At 43.7% G+C, this 18,579-nt stretch overlaps 3 protein-coding genes across 3 annotated transcripts; 1 reads left to right on the top strand and 2 right to left on the bottom strand.

The window, feature by feature from the left end:
* Positions 1–299: 299 nt before the first annotated feature.
* LOC308155364 (ubiquitin domain-containing protein 1-like) lies at positions 300–6,294 on the bottom strand (the record flags this gene model as incomplete). The annotated part of the gene is made up of 5 exons (XM_080528676.1): positions 300–511; positions 794–979; positions 1,599–1,826; positions 5,643–5,717; positions 6,267–6,294. The coding sequence occupies 5 exons, from the start codon at positions 6,292–6,294 to the stop codon at positions 300–302; spliced, it is 729 nt and encodes a 242-aa protein (XP_080384802.1).
* Positions 6,295–8,550: 2,256 nt separating this feature from the next.
* zdhhc16a (zDHHC palmitoyltransferase 16a) lies at positions 8,551–15,614 on the bottom strand. The gene is made up of 11 exons (XM_080546656.1): positions 15,511–15,614; positions 12,940–13,174; positions 12,589–12,783; positions 12,385–12,473; positions 11,937–11,965; positions 11,474–11,607; positions 10,885–10,968; positions 10,411–10,496; positions 9,347–9,470; positions 9,120–9,190; positions 8,551–8,766 (listed from the first exon to the last, which is right to left on the bottom strand). The coding sequence occupies exons 2-11, from the start codon at positions 13,165–13,167 to the stop codon at positions 8,664–8,666; spliced, it is 1,143 nt and encodes a 380-aa protein (XP_080402782.1). The 5' UTR covers positions 13,168–13,174; positions 15,511–15,614; the 3' UTR covers positions 8,551–8,663.
* Positions 15,615–15,846: 232 nt separating this feature from the next.
* On the top strand, positions 15,847–18,098 carry mettl18 (methyltransferase 18, RPL3 N3-histidine). Its single transcript, XM_080531287.1, has 2 exons — positions 15,847–15,949; positions 16,695–18,098. The coding sequence occupies exons 1-2, from the start codon at positions 15,860–15,862 to the stop codon at positions 17,664–17,666; spliced, it is 1,062 nt and encodes a 353-aa protein (XP_080387413.1). The 5' UTR covers positions 15,847–15,859; the 3' UTR covers positions 17,667–18,098.
* Positions 18,099–18,579: the final 481 nt, after the last annotated feature.

The following is an 18,579-nucleotide window of genomic DNA, read 5'->3' as shown; positions in this document are numbered from 1 at the left end:
TACACACAGCACAGATATGTTATCAGGCCAGTCCAGTTTTTAGAAGTTATTCACTGGAAAATACAATGTGAAAATATCTGCACTGCCACAGTACAAAATAGGTTAACAATTTAGTGTGAAAACCATGGAAGACCTTCTCTTTCCTCTCTCCCACCCTCTCTCCCACCCTCTCTCACTCACTCCCTCCCTCTCTCACTCCCTCCCTATCTCCCTCCCTCTCTCACTCCCTCCCTCCCTCCCTCACTCCCTCCCGCACTCCCACCCTCTCTCACTCCCTCTCTCCCACCCTCTCTCCTCAGTTAGAGTATGACAGGTGGGTTCTCGTTGACAATGACTTGGATGACAAAGTCCTTCTGCATCTTGATGTCCTGAAGCCGGGTCTTGTCGGTGAGGAGTTTTCCAGAGAAGAACCACCTCTGGTGGCCCACGTCAATGTTCTCCTGCCCGTGCAACAGTTTCTTCAGGTGGGAGATGGAGTCTGCCATGCTGGCCGTCAGACGTAGGTCCTTACCTGTCAAAAACATAGAGTCAAGTCAACTTGTTGCTGCCATTTGAACCATTGTGCACTGAGAATCATTCATCCCCTATCAACCCCTTGCCCCTACCTCCTAGGTGCTTGTGTAGATGTGAGGAATGTACAGGTATATACACAATGTGGCAGAACCATCAAGGGACCATTACCATACTGATCATACATATCCAATTCTCTCATGTAGCCCTAAGGTGCTTGGGGGGGGGGGGGGGGGTAGGGGATACGGACTAGGAGTAGTTTGGGTATTCGACGTCAGTATACCTGATGACAGGCGGACGCGCAGCAGGAACTCCTGTTTGGGAGGAGGGGGTGGAGCTTCTTGCTCAGGGTGTTCAGAGGCTTTGCTCTCGTTGGTGCGCTCAGTGATGATGTTGATGGGAGGGGCTAGAGTGTAGGCGGGGAGCTGGTAGCGGTTTCCCAGCTCGTCGTAACACTCTGTCAGAGTACCTAGAAGGGAGGGGAGAGAAACAGGAACATCAGACACTCAAAGACCCTCGGTCACCATCTCAGCCGAAAAAGAAGAAATAAAACTCCACTCCTAACCACTAATACTAAGCTCCATACCTCTAGAACCTTCCCTAACCACAGAAAGAAAACAACAACAAAATAGAGCAGCCATCAATATTTTTCTTAATCTTAGATCAGCAAACCCCAAAAGGGTAAATGCTAAGGGTTGTAGATGGTTCAGTCTAGCAGGCTAAGGGTTGTAGATGGTTCAGTCTAGCAGGCAGTCAGCTGGGAGAAAATGTAAGGATACTGGGTGGTAGAACGCACATATCTAGGAAAAATCATGAAAGGTGGGTCCTGAGATTTGATGGAGTGCAAAGGTAGAATTTATTTTGTACTCACAGGGGTCAAATGACACCTCATGGCTGAGCCAGTGTTAATATCGGGAGTAAACATGTGCTGACAACCCAGACACACGCTAAAAAAGTGTGTGTCCATCCTGTCTATCAAGGTATCCACTCTTGTTACGCTGCCCTGTGAGCATTATGTAACCATCACAGTAATCTCAGAGCAACAGACAGGGTTCTGCGTGCATGAGTGAGTGTGTGTCTTAACTCACCATGTGGCAGGGTAATGCAAGCTCCGTCCACTATAGCCTGTGCCAGTTCCAGGTCGTCGCGCTCTACAGCCAGGGCTGCTGCTCTGAGCGCATCCCATATCTCTTTCCTCCCGTCAAAGGCTGGGGCTGTGTCCCAGAACTCATCTCTCTTACTGCAGAGCTGGCCCTCGGTCATGGGGTACTCACTCTTCCACTTGAGCCGCTCCTTCTTTAAAGGTTCATTCCGTCCTGAGGAGGAGAGGTACATCAGTCAGGGTTGAGGGCAGCATGGCCATAGATGGAAGTCTAGGCCAGTGCAGCTAAAAAGCATTACAATGCTGTGGAATGCATTTAACTACAGACATGGAGGCCTCCGGACCAACCACTAATCATGCTCTGATATAAGAAGTAAAAAGCAGAGCAGTAACACTCATGGTAAATAATGTTTTCAGAATTCACTGTAGCTGCCAATTCTGAAGCTCTGCGTAACCTGGTTCAGTCTCCACTAGTAAGGTTGCCAGATTGGCACTGTACACATGCACAGAACTGAGACCAACACACACACACACACACACACACACACACACACACACACACACACACACACACACACACACACACAGGGAACCCGGAGATCAACAGTCCACCAGAACATGAGCTCGCCATATTTTATGCCTCTCTACAGTAGTATGATCAGCATCATCATACCTGGGGCGTGTTCAGTGTTCAGTACAACAGTGGGTTCAGTGGTACAACATTTAGTTGATTGTTACAGGTAGAAAATGTAATGTAATGGAGCTGATATGTGCCCTTCAACACACATCTCTGAACAGGACTTGGCTGGTTCACTATAGGGTAATAAAGTGCATTGGATTAAAGGCAGTAATCGTGCGCCTCATGACAGGATTTGCTTCCCTCTGTCCCATTATGCATTGCTTTGAGAGATGAGCTCTCTGCCAACACAGATGACAAAAAGATCTCTGTGAGCCACTTCTGACAGAAAACAACAAATATTATTTATTTTTATCCCCTATCAATATTTCGTGTCAATCGGACTTGCTGTTCATGAGACTTTTGAAAAAGTGTTCTTTTTTATATGTAGAAATGGCTGGAAATGCAGAATATTGAGTGGCATGTGGCAGCCATTGTCTTCAGGCTGACCACGTTTCACATTAATTAGCATAACTTTGGATGACTTTTCCTCATTTGCATATTTCAATTATTATGGTGCTGATTAATTTGGATGTAGCTTGGTCATTTTTTTTACGTGGGGACATTCTCAAACCTGTTAGGGACCGGTACATACTTCTTATGTACAAAGTTTCATGTCAATCGGATTTACGGTACGGTATATTTGAAGATTTTCACAAAATTCAAAATAGCAGAAAATATTTTGGGACGTATGTTTTCAGTCCAGTGATCTATTTTGTTTGTCTTGAGGAGGTGATTCAAAAAACGGTTGGAGAGTTACAGCTCTGGAATTGTGGTGTCAATTGTTGTGAGGGTGTGGACTGGGGTCCTCTTCGTGCCTGCCAAAAACTAAAAAAGGTCACCAACATTTGTGGGAGTCATGGTCATTTCTTATGAAAACGGAACTGGGCTGAATAACTAACAGTTACAACAGGGCTACTGTATGTCCACTGCATCCCAGTATACAGTATATAAAAGACACAGGGAAGCTAGGTTGTGAGTTAAGCCCCATTGGAGCTCATTGGATAGACAAATGTGCATTGTATCCTATTCTGATACAATGAGTGTGTCAATGCAATATTCATATGATATATTCACAGTATTGTATTACAATATGACAAGTCTTTATACTGTAGGTACCATAAAATTGCAACCTATTTTCGGGACAAGAAAAAGAGGAAACGGAAACAATTTCTACATTTGAATATGTAACATGGCCTCATGAAGTCAAATTATATAGACAGTATTTTGATGGTAGTGTTTTAAATTGATCACACTAGTGTTTAATTGATGCTCTGTAAAAGATACAGTATTTTGAGAAGAGAACATGGTTTTGAGTACAGTGTTGTACAGTGTTGGAGTTTTGACAAAATGGTTAACTCTTTTCAGGTTAGTATTTTGAGAAATGTCCCTATAGTTTCAGGAAACGTGTTTAAACTATTGGGAAAAACTGTAACATGACCCGAGGGCACATTATACACATTATACCTCAGAGCAACAGGTCACCTTTCTCACTCACTCTGTGTGTGTGTGTGTGTGTGTGTGTGTGTGTGTGTGTGTGTGTGTGTGTGTGTGTGTGTGTGTGTGTGTGTGTGTGTGTACATGTGCTCATTCATGCCTTGGATGTAAATTCCAGTTGCCTTCAATGGAAGGTCCAAGAGGAGGAAGGCGTGATTCACTGACATTTAAGAGACTGCAACCTCCTAACGATACCACCATATTGCTATCACCGGCTCACTAGAACCCACATCACTTTAGTCCACTGCTTCCCAGTTTGATTTAGGATTCAGTTTAAGATTCTCCTCACCACCCACAAAACCCTCAACAAGATGGCACCCTCCTACCTCTCTGACCTCCTCCTCCAGTACACCCCTACCCACAGTCTCTGGTCAGCTGATGCCAACCCCCTTGTGCCAATCACCAAGACTAAACACCGGACCTGGGGGAGATCAGGCTTACCCCGCTCCAGCCCCCACTCTTTGAAACTCTCCCAATTTGGAGTCCTAAACCACATCAAAGAATACAACACGTTCCTACAACACAACACAATCCCTCAAAATCCATCTTTTTCAACTTTATTATGGTTTTAAGCAGCAACATATGATCCTGATATCAACAAACATCGTGCATAAATATAGAACAACACATTCTGTGTGCAATCAATTTCCTGACTTCAATATCTAGTAGCTTCTAGTTCAAAATAAAACATTTGTATAACTGTAAAATAGCTTTCTGTTAATGACACTAATGGTCAAATTGAAAAGAGAAAGGACAATCTACATACACACTAACAGACTGACAGTTCTGAGACTGACAATGACAATTCTAAACACAAAACAGTCCATCTGTACTCCATCTAGGCAATATATCCATACTCACTTTTCAGCACCACCTTGATGACTGATGGTGATTGTGAGGGGTGATAGCGGTGGTAGTCCCTGGAGTTAACGACTCCCATGTCTTCTCAACCACAGAGCCTATGTGTTTACTAGACTCAGTGCACACTAAGTATCAGAGAACCTCTATGACTCCAAACACCGACTCAAGCCTTCGAACTGTACTGTAATGACACTTCTCAACTGACTTAAAAATAAACACCCCTGTCCTAATTTACCTCCTCTAAAAACAAACACAGCGATCTGAAATACTTCAGCAGGATCAATATACTGTATCTGGCGAGAGGTGCAATATCAGGAGAGGGTATCTTTAGTGCCATGTACTGACGGCCGCTACGGCTAATGGTGTACACAACAAGCCTAATCCTATCAACTACTTAGAAATACCTAAAGGCAAGACAGTCAACTCTGGTCAGCGTCAGACCATTATAATCTGCTACCACCTGGGTTAGACCACCTGGGGGCATCCATGAACTGGATTGATTTGTACAGAAGATTGTACTGTACATCTGGTTGGAGACACATTTCCTTTCCCAGATTTCTAAGAAAGAATCTCAAAGGAAGAAAGTCAACAACAGTTTGGTAAGATTTCTCTTCTGGGAAATTTAAATTAATTGTACAGTAAATGAGTCACCACATTATTTCTATTTGCTCCATCTGACTGGATGCTCTGGTGTAGAGCATTAAAATAGTTTAATACCATTGCATATATTAGGAGTGGTCTGTATTATCCTGTTTATATGATTAACACTGTCCGACGAGGACAGGACCTTCTCCTCGCAGCAATGTAAACATTACAGGGAAGGCTTATGTTATCTAAGGCACTTAACACCTGAGAGTGAGATAAGTCTGAGGTATTCTTGCATCTTGTCAAAGGCCAACATCTATCCATCATTTGACGTGAGCTGACATTGTGTTGTTTATCTTAGGTTGGGATGTGGGGAGGATAGGATGATCTTATATAGAGAGAATGAATTACCTCCACGTTTTTTGCCTGGAGCAGGTCCTTGTCCATCCACCTGGTCCCTTCCCACACAACCTCCCATGACTGTCACTAGGGTCCAGATCAAACACACATCAGATCAGTGGCTCCATAGGCTACTACTATCAATAAGGGAGAGTATACAGATGCAGTCAGATATACAGTACAGTACAGTAGCCACAACCAGCAATATTGTTGCAAACATAATGCAAGGAAAGGTGGCACAGGGCTAAAATATAGCACAACAAACCATGCATGCTCTGAAATTCTTTATGCAAGACATGATGTGTTATTGTGGTTGTTGTGTGATGATAAACCCAGGGATAGTCAATGTTTGTTTATAGATAGCAGCGATAATAATATCACGTGTAAGACCAGCTGACAGTGATTATGGCGTAGATAGATCGTAATAACAAATCGATGGACTAGTCCACACACGTACAACCTGAGTTACTCCAAACTCCAAAAAAGAATATCTAACACATTTGATCAGCATGACTGTAGCATTTACTGTTAACCGTTGTTTGCGATATAACAGCTAGTAGTCACTGCCTGTAAGTAAAGTGAGTTTGCAAGGACATTAAGCAATTTAATTTAACACAAACACATTGTTTTATTTACCGGATAGCCACTCTGCTACGTTGTACATTCGTAATCCTTATCCCAACGCTGTTGTAGAAAAGCTTGTGTCGATTGAATTTGTTTAGGAATATATGATATACAATCCGTCTAAACTGCTAAAGTAGAAACGAACTATTTTGGTTCCTCCGCGCAATCCGTCTGCAGGTTGTTTGTCCATTTAATTGAAATCCCTCTTTCCCGGTGCCCAATTTAATCTGACACGCGTGCGCCGTTTGACCTATGCACAGCAAGAGCTCAGGAGAGTGCACTGCACACACACATTCCTATTAAATCAACCATTTCCCCCAGATTAGAACATGGTAAATCCCCCCAAATTAAATCTGATCAAGTAATGGTTTCTGAAGTAACTGTTTGATTGAGATATTTTGGTAATTGCATAGTTGTCACGTGTGTGGATGATATAATGGTCAGCCCCCAAATACATAAATACATCTTCATCCCCACTACCCCCTGTACAGTTTCTCTACTGTCAATAAATACTTTTAAAAGTATTTCTAGTATTGTGACTGCCAAAGGCCCCTAGTCCCAGCATATATATTTTTCTTATGATGACTGATGTATAGATGATTCAGAAATTCAGACTTTAAACTCAGAATATAACCCCCCCCCAACAAATGTAAAATGTAAATCATCTATTCTGCTGCACAGTGTATTTATTGTATAGATGGTTGACATCATTTCAGTAAGAGCGGTTCCATTTCTACCATAATTGGTCCAACACTGTCCTCTGTTGGTTGTATTGAGTATCATGGACTGATATAATGAACATGGAGGAATATATTTAATTGAGAACTTTACAGCATCCTCCCTGCTCTTGGTGTTCTGAGATGACAGGATAGGTGAAAATAATAATGCTGAAATCGACAACAAGGGGTGAACGTTCACATCAGTGCAGATGGAGGAAATGAAGACCATTCAGTCTGTGGAACTGCCTTCTTTACACTGTCTGTCCACGGTATCTGTCTCTGTCATCATCCCCACCTCATATCTCTGCATATCTGTCATTCCCTGCCCCCATCTCTCTCTGGTCCTCTCTCTCTAGTTCATTGAGAGTGAGTCTGTGGATCAGAGCTGGCACGGATCCAACCTAATCTCCCACTGCCTGCCTGCATGCCTGTCACCCTGACATCACCCACACAACAACAACAACATAGCTGACTGACTGAGACTGGGAAAATGAACCTTGGGTAATGTAATTTTAAATTAATAATTTTGCCATTTAGCAGACGCTTTTATCCAAAGCGACTTACAATTACGAATTACAGGGACATTCCCCCTGGAGTAACTGAGGGCTAAGTGCCTTACCCAAGGGCACACTAGTAGTGGTGTGGCTTCAGGCGGGATTTGAACTCACAACCTTCCGATCCCAAGTCCAACTCACTATCCACTAGACCACCACTACCCCATGTAAAGTGCACTGCATGTGTGTGTGAGTGTGTGTGAGTGTGTGTGTGTGTGTGTGTGTGTGTGTGTGTGTGTGTGTGTGTGTGTGTGTGTGTGTGTGTGTGTGTGTAGAAACACAAAACACAGGACAGTAAGACAGTGTGAAAAGAATTTCATTAAATTCTTTTAATTTAAAGATAGATAAACATACAAAAAATGCAGTCAGGTTCCATGGAAGCACAGCTTCTCTTGGGTGTTAGCAGTGAAACAGTAAACATGGTTATTTAGAGTACAGTTAGTGCTCCAGGGGGGTATTCCATCAACGTCTCTAAAGGAAAATCCAGGTTTATTTTTGCTGTCTTGCGGGATTTAAAAAATAAGCCTGGATGTTTTGATAACTCTTGATAACTCTTATCAAATCAGAATAAGCCTGGATTTTCCTGGAAGCCTGGACTGTCCAAACATGGTTGAAGTGTTGTTTCACTAGCTTTAAGAAAGAAGACCATTACAGTCCAGACATTGATGTTGGGTTATTTCACTCACATTAATAAAGATCTCTCATTGGGAGAAATGTGGTCATTCATTCGTCATGTAAGCCTAAAAAAAATCAATTCAATTTTGATCAAATCCACAATTCAGATATTGCCAACACCAAGTTGAGCTGAGCCATGGGGCATCAGTAGCTCTGTGAAGATCAGGTGTGAAAGCAGCAGACAGTGTGTGGATGCTCAGTCTCTCTTCCTTGCTGTAGACCTCAGAACACCTCCTGGTCCAGACACCTGTGGCTTTTCCACAATTACCATTGTGAAGTTGTGTTAGTGTTGTTTCACCAGTTGAGGAGCAAATGTTCACTCCCTCACAGTAGCCCTCTGAATATTCACCATCCAGCCCAGACCCCCAATTCTCATGTCCAGGCTTGGTCACGTGAGGAGAGCTGGGGCTGCTGGGAGTAGGAGTGGTCTCAATAATGTGACGAGTTGGTGAGGTCAGGGGTCATACAGGCATCATGTCTTTCTTGATTGGAAAGACGTCCCAGGTCATGCCATCCCCCAAAGGAGCATGTCCAGAGGGTAGGAGGACTCGCGTCAACCAATGACTGGAGAGTAGAGAGAAGGGGGGAGAGTAGAGAGAAGGGGGGAGAGTAGAGAGAAGCGGGGAGACCAGAGATCAGACCAGTCTACACACTAGGGGCTCCAATTTGCTTCCGCTAAAGAGTGCTGCGCAGGCCTGTATTGGTGCAAAGATTTTTTTTGTTCGGGGGCAGACGCATACTAAACTACTAAAGCTATCTTTGTATGTGGTTTTAGTGGTGTGGAGCTCTTTAGCAGAAGCAAATTGGAGAGAGAACATTACACAACGTTCCAGACGGTTCAGTTAGAAATGTAGAACTGACTTGGTTCACTATCAATTTGAATATACATGAAACGGAGACAGAAGAGACTAACTCACCTTCTCTTCTGGACACCGAAGAACACCTTCCAGTTGTTCAGTCTGCCATAGTTGAATGGGTTCCTGTACACCTGGAAAAGGAGGGGATGGGAAGGGAGAGCAGAGGAGATTTCAATGAATTACCGACAGTACACTTCCCTCCAGATATTATCATCACCAAAGTTTTGTTTTGAAAAGCCCCTGGCAAAAGTTGATGTGAACACAGGCACAGGTGTGCGTTTCCTCACCCTGCCCCGTTTGGCCATGCGTTTGGTCTCCTTGCTGTTGATGTGTCTCTCTATGCTGGTCTCACCTCTGGATATGAGCAGGGCATGCCAGATAGTCAAACCTCCCAGGGCTACTGCCACCGTGCTGTCAGGACCAATCACACAAGCTTTTACTGACCCATATGAGTAAAATTAATAAATGTTGCCATTTAGCAGACGCTTTTAATCCAAAGCGATTTACAATTACAAATTACAGGGACATTCCCCCTGGAGTAACTGAGGGCTAAGTGCCTTACTCAAGGGCACACTAGTAGTGGTGTGGTTTCAGGCGGGATTTGAACTCATGTGGGATTATCCACATGGAGGAATGTTTGCAATTTAATCTCAGTACTAGGATATAGATTAAATACCCTACAATCCAGACATTAGTGTCAGTGTATTCAACGCTAAAAAAATCTAAATGTACTCAAAAAGCAACTCTTGACCCAGGCACTGGTCATCTCCCGCCTGGACTACTGCAATGTACTCCTGGCTGGGCTCCCCGCTTCAGCCATTAGACCTCTGCAGCTCATCCAGAATGCTGCTGCCCGGCTGGTATTCAACCTCCCCAAATACTCGCATGTCTCCCCTCTCCTTCGCACCCTGCACTGGCTCCCGATAGCAGCTCGCATCAGATTCAAGACCCTGGTGCTTGCATACCAGGCAGCTAAAGGGACAGCCCCTGCCTACCTGAAGGAAATGGTAACCCCCCAAACCCCTGCCCGCTCACTCCGCTCCTCCACCTCGGCTAGCCGACTGGCCCCACTTTCCCCTCTACTGTGTCCCTAAGAACTTCTATTGCCTCCTGTTTCTCAGTTTCTCCAGTAAAAAAAAAAAAAAAAGCTTTAGTAGAAGGCAATAGGGAGAAGGTTTTTCCTTCTATCAATGGCCCCGGGCCTGAGCTAGATTACTCTTCCTGCAACGAATGGTGGATTGCTGATTCACATGCTTGGTATTCAAATGTATTGATTGTAAATCGCTTTGGAATAAGGCGTCTGCTAAATGCCAAAAATGTAAATGTAAATGTAAAAAGGAGTATGTCTCACCTGGTAAGCACCCACATGTAGATGATACTCTTGTGATACAGCTTGTCTTTGAAGGTGAAGGGAGGTGGAGACGTCTGGTAAGATGTCTTGTTGACGAAAACAGAACATAAATAAAGGTTACACAAATACAGTGCCATATATAAGTAACAGGATTTTTTTTTCTCTTTCAGATCGACACCTTTGATTTTTAAATCAGTGTACATAAATTACATCACTTTTTATGTAAGCACTCATGTTTAGCATTTGGTGGACAACCTGTCGCATGCATAATCTGTGATAATCTCTACTTTAATATAATAGCAATTGATTGAAAATACATACTTTTGGAATATAGAGCCAAAAGAAGAAAACATTTTTCACTCTCCCATTATGTACACAGGGCACTATCTTTAGATCGTAAAAAGGCAATGTGAGTGTGTGTGTGTGTATGTGTGTGTGTGTGTGTGTGTGTGTGTGTGTGTGAGTTAGTAATACCTGCCCAGGCGGTAGGATTCCTATGAGAAGCCCCATCCCTGTCACTGGTACCCCTGGACTTTCCACATCCAAGTGCTTGAAGCGCTATGGAGCGACACAGGAACACAGCAGACTGAGTGTGAGTGTGTGTGTGTGTGTGTGTGTGAGTGTGAGTGTGAGTGTGAGTGTGAGTGTGAGTGTGAGTGTGAGTGTGAGTGTGAGTGTGAGTGTGTGTGTGTGTGTGAGTGTGAGTGTGAGTGTGAGTGTGAGTGTGAGTGTGAGTGTGTGTGTGTGTGTGTGTGTGTGTGAGAGTGTGAGTGAGTGCGTGTGTGTGAGAGTGTGAGTGTGAGTGTGAGTGTGAGTGTGTGTGTGTGTGTGTGTGTGTGTGAGTGTGTGTGTGTGTGAGTATGTGAGTGTGTGTGTGTGTGTGTGTGTGTGTGTGTGTGTGTGTGCGAGTGCGAGTGCGAGTGCGAGTGAGAGTGTGAGTGTGTGAGAGAGTGTGAGTGTGAGAGAGTGTGAGTGTGAGTGTGAGTGTGAGTGTGAGTGTGAGTGTGAGTGTGTGTGTGTGTGTGTGTGTGTGTGTGTGTGTGAGTGTGAGCGTGCGTCTCACCTCTATGGCGCTGTATGCATCTAGGAACATGTTTCTTCCACTGATGCTACAGTAGCAACAGCCCAGAGTCATGAACAGGCAGAAACAGAAAAAGTAGCGGTGGTTGAAATGGCCAACACAGTTATTCAGCCAGGCTGGGAGTTCAGAGTTAAGGAGCACACTGAAAACAGCAACACCCTGGTCCTAAAATACAACCTAATGGAGTGTATAATATATATTATATAAATATATATAATATTATATACTATATATTATATATATATATATATTATATAATATAGTAATTTACAATTACGAATTGCAGGGACATTCCCCCTGGAGTAATTGAGGGCTAAGTGCCTTACTCAAGGGCACACTAGTAGTGGTGTGGTTTCAGGCGGGATTTGAACTCACAACCTTCCGATCACAAGTGGGGGTAGTAGTGGTATAGTACAATGCTTTCATTCTCCATGAGAAAGGATACGACAGTGGTGGTCCATCTTTAGGATGCACCTGTAAAGGAAAACACTCCAGTCAATCATCAGTCAACCCATCCAGCAAACAACTCTAAAACAGCACCATGTTGTGGCCCTATGTGGCTCAATTAGAGAGCATAGTAGCATTGAATTAGGTTCGTTTCCCATTGCTACCATAGGTACTGTATTGTAAACACTGACTGTAAAAATGTATACGCTCACTGTAATGCAAGCCACTTTGTATAAACTTAAGGCTTCTGCTAAATGGCATGTTGATGTTATTATTAGGTAGAAGTTTCCCCTTGTTCAGATATGTTTTCATCCTAAAAAATGGTTACGGTCAGAATTGGTGGGTAGGAAACCCTGACCCTGGATCTGTGATTAAGGGCAACTTGTACTTCAATATGAATCCATCTCGGGTTGACATGGGATTTAGGAAAGCTAACATAGGCTTACGTGTTACAGATTCCACAGTGGTGTGTTCTGGCTGGTTTGGGAATGATGCACTTTTTACAGACAGAGACAAATGGAAGGTCATTTTTCACCTGAAACGTAGAAACAGAGCCTCGTTACACATGTGTGTGTGTTATATTCCCAGCTCTCATATAATACTGCACCCAACATTGTCTGTTTTGTTGTAATGTGGAGTTGTTATCTAACCGTGGGGGGGTACCCAGGCGAGGTGTTGGTGGCTTTGTAGTAGTGAAAGACTATCATAACCAGGTTCCAGTGTCCATAGCACAGGTGCAAGACTATCCAGCCTGGAGTGTAGGTTCTCACTATCAGAGGAATCAGACACAGATACGCTACTGCCAGGATAGAACTCGTCAATATCACAACCAGACACACAAACACCTGAGAGAGAGAGAGAGAGAGAGAGAGAGAGAGAGAGAGAGAGAGAGAGAGAGAGAGAGAGAGAGAGAGAAAGAGAGATTATTAAAAGGCAATCAAAAGAGAAGTTCATTCATAGAGCAAGTACAGACAACAAACACCAACAAAAAAAAAACATACCATCCCGAACCAGCGGGTGAGTTTGTCGACCATCCAGAACACTGGTTCAAACAGCGAGTCCATGACTACATCGGAATTAGTTAGGGAGTTGTAGTAGAGAGATCGGACCTGCAGTCTCAGGTAAGCCCATCTCTCTCTCACACACAGGGGCAGTCGACTATGCCCCCTCCTGGCAAACACACGACAGCGAACCCAGCGGAGGAGCATGGAGCTAGGACACAGCCGCATTCTGCTCCTGAAACACACACACACACACACAAACAAACTTAAGCACGCCAGAACATTTTAGATGCACTGCTTTACAGTACTAGATCAGTTTGAGTCAGTATCAATCGGATCAAAGCCGGGACTGACAAGGCGAGCATGAGTCCTACTTCCTCCCCTCCGTCGTCCGACCCAACCTTGCAGTTCATCAATATTGACATAGGTGTATGTCATTCACTCACTGTCTTGTCTACTTTGCTATAAGACCAGTGGACGTATGCAAACCACCTTCATTCATACAACTTTGGGCCTGTCTACCGAGTACAATACCGGTGTAACTGAATGACATAAAGGTTTCATTAAGTTCCAAGTGCAGATATATATTTCAATATCTGGCCATTGGTGTGACACAAGTACTGACTACTGTGTGATTGATTGATTTAGGTCAGTTCTGTACTGTGGTGAACAGTAGTGAGCCTGACAGACACAAGCCCCTTAGTTATATTCATGTTTCATAACACTCCAAAGGGTGATTAGGAATCAAGGACATCTGCTATGACTCTACTGCCGTGCCCCAATCAGATTACCAGCATACAATGGGATAGATTTGGGACGGGGGACGGGTTATTATGGGGGCTAGCAAGTCTCTCATCCTAAATATAATAATACCAGTTTAGGATTAGACCAACCCCTAATCCAAACCACATTCCCACCAAATCATCAATTCATCTGCAATGTATAAACATAATAATGTGACAGATGTTTAATGCGTATCTGCCTATAAAAGATCAAATCATGGGATCATAAGTCATATACAGGAGGAGGAGGGTAATTCAAAGGCTGGCTGAACAACAAGGAGGAAACGGGAATGTCAACCTCTTCTTATCCACCTAATTTTTCTGGTTTTCTGCTCGAAATGACATGCCCACAGTGAATATAGAATATCTCCACAATCACAAGGGCCATCATAATGATATTGTTATCAAATGAAAGCTAACACCTGTGGGGTGGCTGTAGAAGTGTCAGAATCAAAATCTATGTTACTGTGTCAGAGCAAATAGAGCTAGAACATTATAAAACATCTCAAATTCAGTCTCCGCCTAAAAAAACAACAGCTTTTACAGTGAATATCACCTTGGAAACCTGATAACCAGGCCCAAATCATCTAGGAATCAGTACTCCAGGGTCTTATTAGTACTTGTGCCAAAGTTGATGCTAGTAATGTGAGCAAATGCAACTTTGTACCTGTTTTAGTACAGGTATGTTTAGGCGGACACCTATATGTTTAGGCCATTTGGAGATATTTTGGCACCATCTTTGACCTTTGACCTTTCTCATGTATCAGATTTTTTTTTTTTGGGGGGGGGGGGGTTGGCCGACCAATGGTATGGAAATTTGGCGTTGAAACCGGACATGACACATTCTCCAGTTGGAGAAAACTGGATGTGACTTAGGCCGTGTTTACCGTCTCGGGAAAAAAATGTGGCATCGTATAGCATGCAAAATTGTGGAAAAAATGTGATATCGATGAAGAGAATTGATCGAGGTAAACTCTTTATATCACTTCGGATGCCCATCTGGGTCCGTGGATAAGAAGAGGTTAGGAACCAGACCGAAAAGGTGTCGCGACGTGCGACAATCCGTGAGTTTAGAACTATAAGGTTCTATCTCCGTTTAGGGCAGTTCAGAGATATTGAGCGTCAAAGTTTTTACATTGCATTATGTTCTGTGAGATGGAACCTTTGTATTTTATGAATTACTAACTCAAAAATGTCAACATTTTAAAAATAACACCACACAGGCACTAATAAACACCTAATGGATCAGATTATGTAAAAAACTCAATTTTGACAAAAATGGAGATAGAACCTTATAATTCTAACGTCACGATATGTCCAACTGGTGGAAGGAACAGGCGGGCCCGCACAGATCTGACGGCAGCTTGCTGTGTCTTGCTTTTCTGCATTCCGAACCAGGACAGGGTGGAGCAGAGAGAGCGCCATCCGAAAAGACGTTACATGTTACTCTATGTTTAAACATGCATCATCATTCATCATCATCATAAACATACATTGTTGTCTGCCATGCTAATTATCAAGCTCCGACATGAGTCTTTTTCCACCAAATAGGGAGAAAAGGCAAACAATAACGACCAACTGACTACATTGAAGAACAGCAATACAATTCAACACTACTCTCTATCTTCCTCAGTCATAATCCCTGGCTGTCAAAGATTAAAGATCAGACATCTGGCCCAGTTATTATGGCCATAGGTAGGCAACTGCTCATCAAAGAGTATGTCATTATTAGGTGCACTGAAGTGCGATTTGCCATCGATCGATGTGATGCATTCCCATATTTACTCACTTTTCTAAGATCGAACACCAGTTGTAAGAAATGCAACAGCCATCGTTGTTACAGAGGGTAAAATCTAATTCAATCCCAGATTGCGATTTGACAGCAGCTGTAAACGGAACAACCCTGTCCCAGGTCCTTGATGCGCATGCGCATGCTCAGTCGCGAATGAGCAAAATTAGTTTTCTTGATAACTATTGTTATGTGACGCTAAGCATTCTGGGTGTTGAAGTTCTACGTTCTCTGCGCCGCGTGTAGTTCACGTGTGGTTAAATGGACGCGATGCTAAAAACTGATTGGTGCTAATTCCTGAAATACGGTTGTGTGACTACGCTTTTGGCATTCACACACAGACAAGACAATGTCATTCAGTTTCAACTTTGATGTGCCGATAAAGGCAAAAAGTCCATCTGATGAGGAGGGAAGTCCTCAAGACCATGCAGTCAAACCTGTGAGTAAACAGCTAGCCTCTTACAGCTAGTCTCAATTTAGCTAGCTTTCTATCTGTGTCTGTCAGTCAGTAATCTGTTATACAATGCAGTCAGAGTCAAGCGATCAAGCGAAGATCAAGATCGATCCAACTTTTAGGAGCTCTCTGTGCAGCTCTGTCTCAACTTAAATCGGAGACAAACTAATTGTTGGTTAATCTAAACCATCACCCAAACTGTAGTCTTGACTCCTACCGACCGGTACTACTACTACTACCACCACCACTACTAGATTAGAAACACTAACTCACTACTAGCTACTGTTATTGGACACATGTTGGTGACTTGATTCTGTTTTATTTTAGTCCGATATCAGTTCCTCCTCAGCCTAACGGATCATTGCTAGTCATTTATATGATTATTCTGTATTAACTAACAGCTGTACTAGAGAAGGATAGGCACCCACAAGAGGGAGTAATTTTCTGTGCTACAACGTTTCATTGAGGCAACTTTGAATGAACACACACACACACACACACACACACACAGAGAGATAGATAGATAGATAGATAGATAGATAGATAGATAGATATAGAGACTCCTAAACAAGTAGCTAGTAGTCTTTATCATGTAGGGTAGGCTATTCCATATATGAATATGGAATAGCAGATTGAACTGTTGTTTTGTTATTGTGGACAATATTGAGACCTCTCAGTGTTTTTCCCCAGTATAAATAAAGTTTAAGTGAACTCTGTTTTTATCTGATAGGAGACCACAGCTGGCAGCACTCCAGCAGAACCAGTAAAGGAGGCCCTAGAGCACCTGACTCCCGAGGAACCCCAATCCCTCCTGGAAGATGCTGTCTTTGAGACTGTTACCATAGGAACACTTCCTCCGCTCCACTTCCTGAACGAGTCCGTGTTTGAGAGAACAGCTCCGGAGAGGGAGGATGGGGAGAAGATACTGTCCTGCACTGCTGCCCAGAGATCAGACCTCATCTCCGGGGTGTACGAGGGGGGACTGAAGGTGTGGGAGTGTACCTATGACCTTCTGGAGCTGGTGGAGAGGGACGGACAGACGTTCGGAGGGAAGAGGGTTCTGGACCTGGGCTGTGGTGCAGGGCTACTGGGGATTCTGGCTCTAATGAGAGGAGCAGTACAGGTCCACTTTCAGGATTACAATAGTACAGTTATTCAACAGCTCACACTACCTAATGTCCTGCTAAACTGCCAGGAAGAGGAAGACCAGGAGGAGGAGGAGGTGGAGGAGGAGAAGAAGAAGAAGGGAAAGAAAGAGGAAGTAAAGGGAGAGGGAAATGAGGAGGTGAGGAGGGAGGGAGAAAACGACAGCCCGCCCACTAAAAGGAGAGCCGTGGACGTATCCCAGTACCCAAAGTTGTCCCGTTGTCGGTTCTTCTCCGGCGACTGGTCTACTTTCCTGGCTTTGGTCCTGAAGGACGACCCGTCTCCTAAATATGACATCATATTCACCTCCGAGACCATCTACAACCCAGCATACTACCCTGCGCTTCACGAGACACTCCACAGACTGCTGGCCAAGGATGGCCTAGTGTATCTGGCCACAAAGGCCCACTATTTTGGGGTGGGGGGCGGACTGCACCTGTTTGAGAGTTTTGTGGAGGAGAGAGGTGTTTTCCGCATGCTGCACCTGTGGGATGTGGAGGATGGGCTACAGAGACATGTGGTGGCCCTTCGCTTCAGGACGACAAAAACATCTTGAAATATTTTTTTTTATTCATCTTGATTTTACCTGGTTTAAGGCAATTGAGCATGTTTGCATTTGCTGCAACTACCTGAAGTGGAGGCCAAGGGCTGAAATGAGCCAGTCGGTGGAAGCTGATGATAAGTTGTGGCAATGGTCGTGTAAGGGGGAAGGGTTGGGTCTTCTACATTTAAAATAACGTATGAAAATAATTCTCCTGTGATTTAAATAGAACAATGCAATGACAGTATAGTAAACATAGACATCATGTTAAACGAAACTCAGGACATACACAAATACAGTACTGGTATTGGCTACAAGAATAACTCGACACAGTCTCCACACTCTTCTGAAAATGTTGCTGTGATAGCTGTACTGCAATGTAGGAAGTGTGTTATGACTTGTATTCGTGTTATAAATAAAGTGTCATCTTTTTTGTATTCATTGGAACATGTGGTCATGGGAGTGGTAGTTAAACCAATGGGGAAATGTAGTTGCGATAAGAATATCCAAAAGGATAAAGATGCAGTCTCATCTTGCCTTTGGCCTTTGGTCACATACACCCTCTCTCACTTCCCATATAGAACATTTGAATATGGGTGCCAGTAACTGAAGTGCAGGAGAAAGCACAGAGAAGCGTTAAAGGTCTTTCGAAGCATATTAGGGGGGAAGGAGAGGAAATGGGCTCACTGACCTTTGCAGGCGGTTTCCCCAGTGTTCAAACAGCAGCATGAAAGCCCGGCTTGTTTCTGAAGTCCGTCACAAAATGTCAATTGCAACTTATCCCACCAGCTCAAGGACGTAGTCTGAAAGTGGATTCTAGAGTCGCTGCACATCAATAGTGGGATTCTGTGGGGTCTGCGCTTGGCTTTAACGCTGGGTCCCCCTGAGTGATTTCACCTTCAGTTTATTTCGTCATCTTCTCCTCTCC

Source organism: Nansenia antarctica (assembly GCF_963989245.1).
Source record: "Nansenia antarctica genome assembly, chromosome: 1".
In the NCBI taxonomy this organism is placed as follows: domain Eukaryota; kingdom Metazoa; phylum Chordata; class Actinopteri; order Argentiniformes; family Microstomatidae; genus Nansenia; species Nansenia antarctica.
The sequence above is the reverse complement of the archived record's forward strand: the minus strand, read 5'-3'. Positions and strand labels throughout refer to the sequence as shown.

Excerpts from the sequence above, each read along its gene's own strand:
- mettl18 (XM_080531287.1), top strand. The coding sequence starts at position 15,860 with ATGTCATTCAGTTTCAACTTTGATGTGCCGATAAAGGCAAAAAGTCCA. Across the intron at positions 15,950-16,694 it reads AAGACCATGCAGTCAAACCT|GAGACCACAGCTGGCAGCAC; the intron begins GTGAGTAAACAG and ends TTTATCTGATAG.
- zdhhc16a (XM_080546656.1), bottom strand. The coding sequence starts at position 13,167 with ATGCGGCTGTGTCCTAGCTCCATGCTCCTCCGCTGGGTTCGCTGTCGT. Across the intron at positions 11,966-12,384 it reads CACTGTGGAATCTGTAACAC|GTGCATCCTAAAGATGGACC; the intron begins GTAAGCCTATGT and ends TTTCCTTTACAG. Across the intron at positions 9,471-10,410 it reads TACATGTGGGTGCTTACCAG|CACGGTGGCAGTAGCCCTGG; the intron begins GTGAGACATACT and ends TGGTCCTGACAG.